The sequence below is a fragment of the Trichosurus vulpecula genome, chromosome 5 (assembly GCF_011100635.1).
Source record: "Trichosurus vulpecula isolate mTriVul1 chromosome 5, mTriVul1.pri, whole genome shotgun sequence".
NCBI classification, from domain to species: Eukaryota; Metazoa; Chordata; class Mammalia; order Diprotodontia; family Phalangeridae; genus Trichosurus; species Trichosurus vulpecula.
In genome coordinates this window covers 112,583,605-112,593,133 of record NC_050577.1, presented here as the reverse complement: position 1 = coordinate 112,593,133, position 9,529 = coordinate 112,583,605, and the positions used below count along the sequence as shown (strand labels likewise).

At 43.0% G+C, this 9,529-nt stretch overlaps 1 protein-coding gene across 4 annotated transcripts in view; it reads right to left on the bottom strand.

The window, feature by feature from the left end:
- Nucleotides 1-399: 399 nt before the first annotated feature.
- LOC118850023 (solute carrier family 23 member 1-like) overlaps nucleotides 400-9,529 on the bottom strand; it is a 47,428-nt gene continuing 38,298 nt past the window's right edge. For all 4 annotated transcript variants that reach the window (XM_036759204.1, XM_036759203.1, XM_036759205.1 and 1 more), the window contains 6 exons: nucleotides 8,371-8,527; nucleotides 7,727-7,980; nucleotides 2,850-3,014; nucleotides 2,136-2,244; nucleotides 1,871-1,966; nucleotides 400-977 (listed from right to left, as the gene is read on the bottom strand). In XM_036759204.1, coding sequence (XP_036615099.1) covers nucleotides 715-977; nucleotides 1,871-1,966; nucleotides 2,136-2,244; nucleotides 2,850-3,014; nucleotides 7,727-7,980; nucleotides 8,371-8,527 — 1,044 coding nt within the window. In that variant the 3' untranslated portion in view covers nucleotides 400-714. The remainder of the gene's footprint in view (nucleotides 978-1,870; nucleotides 1,967-2,135; nucleotides 2,245-2,849; nucleotides 3,015-7,726; nucleotides 7,981-8,370; nucleotides 8,528-9,529) is intronic.

The window sequence follows — 9,529 nt, the reverse complement described above, 5'->3', positions numbered from 1 at the left end:
AGGAGGTGTGCTTAGCCATAGCATGGAAATGATTCTCAGCAAAGATACAGCGTCGATTCCATTTCCACTTCCTTGTATCCATGCTGGCCGTGTTGTCAGGCCTGTCAAGCCAGAAGGAGAACACCTCCTGCCTCTGGGGGGCTGGCTTTTGTACTTAAGCCACCAGGAAGCTACAGCAGTGGCCTGCATCTTAGTCCTTTAAACCAATTAAGTCACAAGGATGGTTTTCATACCTTTTATTTAAAAAAAAAAAAACAACCAACTTATATGAAAGCTATTGCTCCTACCACACTAGTCAGGATAGTGGAAAAGTCCAGAGTTCTATTCAAATCAGATCCCACACCCTTGGTGCGACCCTTTGGGAGAACATGACTCTTGGCTTTAACAAAGAAAAACAGACAATTTCAACATAGTTTTAATCCCATCGCACACACCCCTCCCCATTCCGAAACTTGCCAGTAATAAAGTTAATGTTTTGTATATTTCAGGATACACATTTCAAATTTATGCTCTAGGTGAGAAATGGGGCATGGAAAAAAGGTGATTTGTGCATGGGTGAACTAGTAACTAGTTTGAAAATGGCTGTTGACTATAATTGAACATGTATTTAACCCCACCAGAGAGGAAAGTGCTATAAGTGTCCACCTGAAGAATGGAGGCCTACCAAACCTTGTATCTTCTGGGATGTTCCTGACTGGGGGAAGAAGTATCTCTTTACATTTTCGTATCAATATCCAGCTTCTCTCTCTCTCCCATTGAAATCTGACCCTTCTCCTCATTGAGGCCATGCTCCCTTCCCATTGCTTCCCCTCCATGTTCTGGCTTGGGCCAAAAGGGGATACGCCAGAGCCAAGAAGCAGTGCAGAATTTGGTGCCAATCCCAAAAGGGAAGTTGTAGATCTCTGAAACATTCCGGGCATCCTCTGAGTCCTCATGTATTTGGTTCCATGCAATGAGTCCTCTTTCTTCCTGACTTCCTAGTAAGAGGCAATAAGAAGTCAAGAATGGGCCGAGCCCTGTGGAGCTGTAGCATTTGGGGTAATGGTAGGGAATTCCATTCTTTGGGATAGATCCAGTTGGGAGAGCCCTGTAATGAAGATGCACTAGATGACCTCAGTTTCCTAATCTGTAAGATGAGGGGGCTGAACTAGACGAAGACCCTTCCAGCTCTAGAACTACAATCTCATGACCTTCAGGTGGGACTAAGAGTTGCTGTCCCTTTACAGCAGCTAGGGATCACAGATGTTTAGAACTGGAAGATACTTTAAAGATAATGCAGCCTGACTCCTTCACTTCACACAGATGGGAAAACCAAGACTCAAAGAACAAGAATGACTTTTACAAGGCTGCCCTCCTCGTTAATGGCAGGGATGGACCCGGAACCCATTCTCTGCTACTTCTACAGCAAGCCAGATATTTCACCATTCTATGCTTCTGTACGTACTCTTCCTCTTTCTACTTGTAGCTTCTTTCTTGCTCTATGTCACATAACTTAGCCCTCTTCACACCATAAAAATTTCCAGGAAGCCAAAAGCAACTGACTGGATTGAATCACATATTCCTCTCTTGGTACTCCTTCAGCACTTACGTTCTTGGTTTGTCCTGAGAAGGTAAGTGGGTGCTCATTTCATGCAACTACATGTGAGTCATCTCCTCAACTAGGCAGTACAAGTTTTATAGAGCTGGTGTCATGTGACCTTTCTCTTCATTTCTATCTCTTCTCCCTCAATACATAGCACAAACTTCAGTTGATGTTTGCTGACTGCTTTATGGGTAACAGAGACCAGAATAGGGGTTCTGTGGGTATCTACCTACCCTTGGACAAGTTTTCCAGATATGCTATTAGACAGTGGTGATGAGCCAGCCTTACCTGGGATAGTGTTGTCAAGTACAAAGCCCAGGAATCCACCCACAAACATGCCAGTGGTGAGCAGAACCTGGATAATCTGATCCAACTGGACAATTCCTATAGTGCACACAAGTAGAGAACAACGAAACACAGGAATTATAGACCTTCCACAGGGTGGAGCCCAACAACCCAGCCCCCTCTGAGCTCAGACCCTCACCATAGCACCCCAGGTTAAAATATTGAGGAGACAGAAACCTGGTCATCTATGGACTCAGTAGATCCTCACCTGTCTGGATTAGTTCTGGATTCTTGTTCACCCAGTTAGGAATAGTCAGCCCACAGTAGATGGAGAAGCCAAAGACAAAGAGGTTCCTGGAAGAGTTCATGTTCACATACTGCAGGGAAAAGGAATCCCTACAGATGATCCTCTTACCACCAAAGGGGAGCCTCCTGCTCAAAACTGGGAACAATTACTTGGGATGTGGGAGGGGATAGGGGAGAACCTGGGAAAACTAGGTACCCTTCTCTCTGCAAATTAGAAGCCAAGTGGAATAACTGAACACAAGATGGGGATGGCAAAGGGGGAGCATTGTTTATCATGTCATCACACCAAGTTCCTGCTTGGGTAGTATGATTCTGGAAGCATGATCTAAAGTTTAGTTAATCTACATGGGGATATTAGGAGTTGGCTGTCTGGACAGAGCCAAAAGTCAGTGGTTCTTTTATCATTGATTTTGTTTTGTTTAAGCCATTTTATTTTTACAGGGAAATTCCAAATTTGGCCATTGTCACTTGAGAGGTGGGGCGCTGCGGTTTATAGTCAGGGGAACTTCCTCCCAACCTCAGTCCTACCATTTCACAATCCAAACTCCAATGAATTTATTTCAAGAGGCAAAATGTCTCGGTAATCCTTTAAAGGCAGACTGTCCTGAGGGCAAGACTCAGTGCCTTGCACATAGTAATAAATGCTGAATTGAACTGAAAAGATGCCTTTCTTTACCTGTAGATTAGAAATTCCCACAGCTGCGATGACTCCAAACATCACTAGGAACATACCCCCGATCACAGGGCTTGGAATGGTGGCAAATGCAGCCCCAATCTTCCCAAATATGCCCATCAAGAGCAGCACGCAGCCAGCAGCAATGATCACCATCCTGCTCCCCACCTGCAGTCAAAGGGAAAGGACCAGCTAACCTGTGAGGACACAGAGCACCCATATGGCTTCCGATGGGATGGGGTGGGGTGAGTCTTTCTACTAGAACAACTCTACCAAAGCGATACGGAGATGAGGCAAATATGGGCCTAAATCACTGCCCCATTCTGCCTCCAAGGAAGAGAATTGGAAAGAATGCAGGAGTGAACTTTGAGCTCCAATTCCCTGTCTATTTGTACCTTTTCTCTGTGTCATCTTAGGATGTAAGCTCTACGAATAAAGATTGTTTCTGTCTTTGAGATTGTATCCCCAGTGGCTAGCACAATGCCTGGCATATAATATGTACCTAATAAATACTTGTTCATCGATTGGCACCACATCAAGAAGGCTGACTGGGTTAATTTGACCTCCCTACAATTAGTCTTGTACTCCAGGTACTCTCGTAACAGTATGCATACTATTAATTTTACATGATCTTATATTTCTTCAAACACAGGTTTGTAATGGTTTTCTAGTTTCATGTGTGTATGTATGTATATTACATATGTCCATCTTTGTACCTATATCTATATTTCTCTATGTTTATAGCTATATCTATGTCTATATCTACACCTATGTCTATATCTTCCTATATATCTATCTAGCTAGTCTTTCCAATTAGACTATAAGCTCCTTAAGTGCAGAAACTGAGTATCCATTTGTATACTCATGTTGTATGTTGTGCTAAGATTTCCAAGGGCAGTGACCAGTCAGAGAGCGTGGTGGTTGTTGTATACAACATTGTCTTCAAAGGTCAGACATGTACTTCAAACATCCTTAACAGCCCATTCTGAATCTTCGGGACATGACTTAATGTAATCCTTTCTTCAATCTATATGTTCTTAGCTGTATTTATTACCCTTCCTGAAAAGGATTACCTTTCACCAACCACCAGAGACGAGCAAATTAGTGGACTGTGCCTTAATGGCCTGGAAAAGTCATTGTACCTTTCAGAATGCTCTGCAAATTCCTATATATAAAGTTAGATGCTCCACAGGACCTGACTTGAGGGTAAGGGCTTGAGGGTATGACAGCAGGGCAGCCACAGAGGGCACTGAAGTCAGTTATGGGCAGCCCTCACTCAATCCTACCATACTAGAGACAGCTGTTATCTTTTTTCTGTCTCCTCTCCTCTTTTCTTTTTCATCCACTTCCATTCTCCCCCAACTTTCCTTCCTCTTCTGTCTACATCTTAGCTCTGACAGGGACCCTGACCCCCATGGCACTGTTAGACTTTCTTAGGAGCCTTAAGAGATGGAGAGATTGTAACCTTAGTCCTGACACATCACCTCACTGTTTTTTGCCTCTGAGGTAATTAGAGAGGGAAAGTGTTATAATATTCCTATTTTCTAGATACAGTCCAGAGAGGAAAAACTGTCATACACCCCTCCATTGGGCAGGGTTTCTTAAACTTTTTATGACATGGACCCCTTGGGCAATCTGGAAAAACTTACGGATGCCTTCTAAGATTAATGCTTTTAAATGCAAAAATACATAGGATTTCAAAGAAAACCAATTATATTGAAATACAGTTATGAAAAAAAGATTTTTTAAGAAGTTCATGGATCCTAGGTTAAGAATTCCTGCCATAGAGAAAACTGGAAGGAGTATTTCTGACTTATAGGTTTTAGTTCAGACCAGTGGTATCAAACTCAAATATCCTACTTAACATTATCTAGGTTGCATGGTATTTTTATTTTTTATTTTTTGTTAAATGTTTCCCAATTACATTTCAATCTAGTTCCATCACACTTGGGAGTTTTGAGAGCCCCTTTAAGCCTGCCAGTTTAACACTTTTGGTCTAAAGGACCCAGTACCACTAAGCACATAGTACATAGTACGTAGTTCTGATATGGCCCAAGTCTGATTAGAAGGGACTGAGAAATGAAAGGAGAGGTAGAAAATGAAGGCCATGAAAACAAACAATTTCCTGGGAGTTTGGCAGTGAAAGCATTTAGAAACAGAAGAGGAGGGTTGGAGGAGATGGCAGGGTCAGATGAAGATATTTTAAAGGACAGGGTAGATCTCAGGATGTTTGTGGTTATCAGGGTGGGAGCCAGTAGGAAGGGAGAGGAGGGAAAGGAGAGATAGAGAGACAGACAGTCAGAGACAGAAAGAGAAAGAAAGCCACAGAAAGGGACAGAGACAGACAGACAGAGAGACACACAGAGAGAGAGAGAGACAGAGAGAGAAAGGGAGGGGGGGAGAGAGAGAGAGAGAGAGAGAGAGAGAGAGAGGGAGGGGAAGAGAGACACACAGACAGAGAGACAGACAGAGACAGAGACAGAAATAGAGAGACAAAGAAAGGGAGACAGAGATGAAAGAGAATATGGATTATTGAAGTGGCAAACTCCCAGAGGAGATTAGAGATGAGATTAAGAACTTTGACTCAGCAATACCACTCCTCAGTCTATACTCCCAAGACACCAGAGAAAGAGCAAAGGGAACCATATATATAAAAATATAGCAGCTTTTTGTGGTGGTAGCAAAGAACTGAAAGCTAAGGGGATGCTCATCAATTGAGAAATGGCTGAACAAGTTATGGCATGTGAATATGATGGAATACTATTGTTCTGTAAGAGATGATGACAGAGATGGCTTCAGAGAAACCTGGGAAGGCTTATATGAACTGATGCAGAGTAAAGTGGGCAGAACCAGGAGAACAATTTATACAATGACAACATTTCAAAGAAACAACTTGGAAAGAATTAGGAACTTTGACATATGTATAACTGACCATGATTCCAGAAGACTCATGATGAAACGTACTACTCATCTCCTGACAGAGAGATGAGGGACTCAGAGTATGTGTATGTGTGTATGTATATATGTGTGGTTTTTTACATATATATGTGTGTATGTATGTATATATAAATGTGTGTATACACACATATATGTCCAATGCAGGAATCTGTTTTGCTTGACTATACGTATTTGAAACGGGAAAAACTGTCACATTACTCTGTAGTCACACTTCATATAACGGTCATTTGTGCAGGAAGTTCAAGTGTTTTTATGCATATATGTACAGATGAAGGTAAAGTATAGATGTAAGTCCTTAGGAAAGATGGAACTCTGATTAATGTCCAGAAGGGAAGAGAACAACTAGCAACTTCAAGCATTGTATTTCTGCTTTTTCTTCTATTCTTAGGCAAGCTGGGACTTTTGCCTTAATTAAATTTATTAGTATATTAAAATATATTTGCATATACCATGACATAAATATACTTTGGATTATAATCAAAGAAAAATCCCTTACATTATGACCCAATTAGCCCCCAAAACAGAAGGCTAAGCAAAAAACATATTAATTTTCTGATTTTTTTTCCTTACTTTAGACCATCACTCTCACATCTTCAGTTATACTCTATACAGTCAGTCTGGGACTGATAAGGACTGTTCATCAATATACCTTGCAGCAAGTAACTTCCAAGTGGATGACTCTTTTTAGGAGATGTTACATTAAACAGTAGAGCTATTGTCAATACTTATAATCACACTAGTTTCCTGTCAATGATAGGCTAAATTTGCTGATTTCAAATGTCCATAGCCAATGAAAGTTATCATACATTCCCTTCCAGGCTGTACTCAGGACTTCCTTTATGATGCCCCAGCCCTTTATTTGGAAGTTCCCTCCAGCCCTGGAAGAGGCACATGGGCAGCACCTCCCCCTCCTATTTGGATGGCTCGGAGCCCAGGCCAGGAGTATCTCATTGCTTTTCAGTCCACACTCAGGATTTTCTCTACCATCCTCTGGTGCCTTTTTCTCCCTACCCCTTTTATGTGCTGTCTTTCTTGTTAGAATGTAAGCTCCTTGAGGGGTATCTTTCTCTCTTCTTATATTTGTGCTCCCAAATTTTAGCACTGTGTTTGGCCTGTAATAGGTGTTTAATAAATGCTAGTTGACCGATCCTGATAGAGTCATCTGTTCTTCTTTATTCATCTGGCATTTAAGAATTGCATATGTTCACTCTGGGTAACACTAAGACCACCTGGTCATCTTCTCTTTCTTTCCCCTTTAAATGGGCTACAATGGGTCACCAGTACGGTCACCAAAATCAAAGCTTTTTTTTAAAGACCATAATACGACAGGAGGTAACAGCTATAATGGGAGGAGCATTGAATTTGAAGTAAAAAACCCAGGGTTTGAATCCTGGTTCTGCCACTTAGTGCGGGCAGCTGGGTGGTACAGTGGATAGAGCACCGGGGCCTGGAGTCAGGACGACCTGAATTCAAATCCAGCCTCAGATGCTTTACTAGCTGGGTGACCCCAAGCAAGTCACTTGTTTGCCTCAGTTTCCTCATCTGTCAAATGAGCAGGAGAAGGAAATGCCAAGAAAACCCCAAAGGAGTCACAGAGTCAAACACAACTGAAAAATGACCAAACAACCACAACAAATCTTAATATTTGTGCTACCTTAGTAACACAATGTGTTGGGCCCGGAGTCAAGGAGAGCTGAGTTCAACTCTGACCTCAGACGCTGACTAGCTGCGTGACCCTGGTTAAGTCACTTAATCTCCGCTGCCTCAACTGTAAAATGGGAATTATACGACCTCTCAGGTTAACTTGAATATCCAAAATCTATAATCCTATGATTCATTAGTAAGAATCAACTGGTTTCTGAGTCAGAATTTTGGTCTAGTTGGTCAGACACTGGCTGATTGGGCAACCCCAATAACCTTACCCTGGTGATGCCCAGTGCACCAATATTCTCACTGTAGGAGGTGGTCCCATTCCCAGTTCCCCACGCTCCTGCTAGGAGGCAGCCGATCCCCTCAATGCCAATACCCCGATTGATGGCATGTTTGGGAGGGGGTGGGGCCCCTACAAGCCGGGCACAGGCATGATAATCCCCCACGGATTCCACCATGGACGAGATCACCCCAGCGATGATGCCGAACACCCCAGCCAAGCTGATGGTTGGAACTCCCCATCGACCTAGAAATGAAATACAGATAAGCAATTAATTTAGGGGACATTAATTCCACTTTTAGGACACGCTGGGCCTTCTCAGAGTTCTCAGTAAGAGCCCTTACTCCACTCCCCCACCACCCCCGCCTCTAGTATGTACCTACCCTCATATCCCACCCTGTCCCCTTATTGTCCCATTTGGCCTCATACTTCTAAGGCCAGACTGATAGAAAAAATGGCATTTGGGGACACAGAGACATCCAGTGAGACACTGACTGGGGAGTCAGTGGAGCTCTTGGGGAAGCTTGGTAAGGTAAGCAAGGGGCATCCCATACCCCTAGGACTTTGTCCTTCAATGCTATTTCTCCTCGCATCTGAGGATTCCAACTGGGCAGGAACAGAAGCAACTGACCGTACCTGGATAAGGGATTAGGAACCAAGGGGCCTGGGACATAACATCGCCTTTGATGTCTGTACGGGCCAGATAACCATACGCTGAAGGGTCTGAGGGGAAGACGTTGGTGACAGTAAGCACGTAGGAGATGATCCAAGAAATGGAAAGAGCCAACAGCACCTGCCCAGAGAGAAGCAGCTCAACCATTCTGTACACACTGCTCTCATCCTAGCCCTGAGCTGCCTGCCTCCCAGAAAGGCTGGGGAAAGGGAGAAGAAGGGGGCTGAGGAACTATGCTGGAGGCCGCAGTTATTCTGCACTAGTGGGAATCTGTCACTGCACAAGTAAGAATATGAAAGATGAACAGCCACGGTGTGCAAGGACTCATTTTGATAGACTCAGGCCTTCTCAGCAATGCAAGGACCTAAAACTTTTCCAAAAGACTCATGATGGAAAATGCTGTCCACATCCAGAGAAAGAACTCTGGAGTTGGAATGCAGAGTGAAGCAGACTATTTTCTCTTTTGTTTTCTTTTCATTCTCATGGTTTCTCCTATTTGTTATAATTCTTCTATGCAACATGACTAATGTGAAAATGTGTTTAATAGGAATGTATGTCTAGAGGCCATATCAGATTACATACCGTCTTGGGGAAGGAGGGAGGAGGGAGGGAGAGAAAATTTAAAACTTATGGAAGTGAATGTTGAAAACCCAAAAATAAATAAATTAATCTTCAAAAAGAATACAAAAGATAAAGACTAGAAATGGAATGCAGATTGGCTAGGGACAAAATCTGTGGAAGGGAGAGACAGAGGGAGAAAGGAGTAAGGGCAACCGAGTAGGAGTGAGAAGTCTAAGGCTCCAGCCTTGAGTTTTGCCCCCTTCTTAGCTATGTGACCTTGAACGCCACACCTAATTTTGGAGCCTCAGTATCCCCTGGCATCCTGGTGAAACCTATGGACCCCATCACAGAATGACATCTTTAGGTGCATAAAATAAAATGCAATGAATTACAAAGGAAGTCAATTTTGATATATATCAAAATAGTTTTTAAAACAAATTTATGCACTCCAGGTCAAAAACCCATGGCCTAGACAGATGGCCTCCAGATTTCCTTCCAACTTTCAAATTCCACGGCTCTGTGATTAAGAGGAGCCAGAGGAAAAGGCCTGGAGTGAACTCC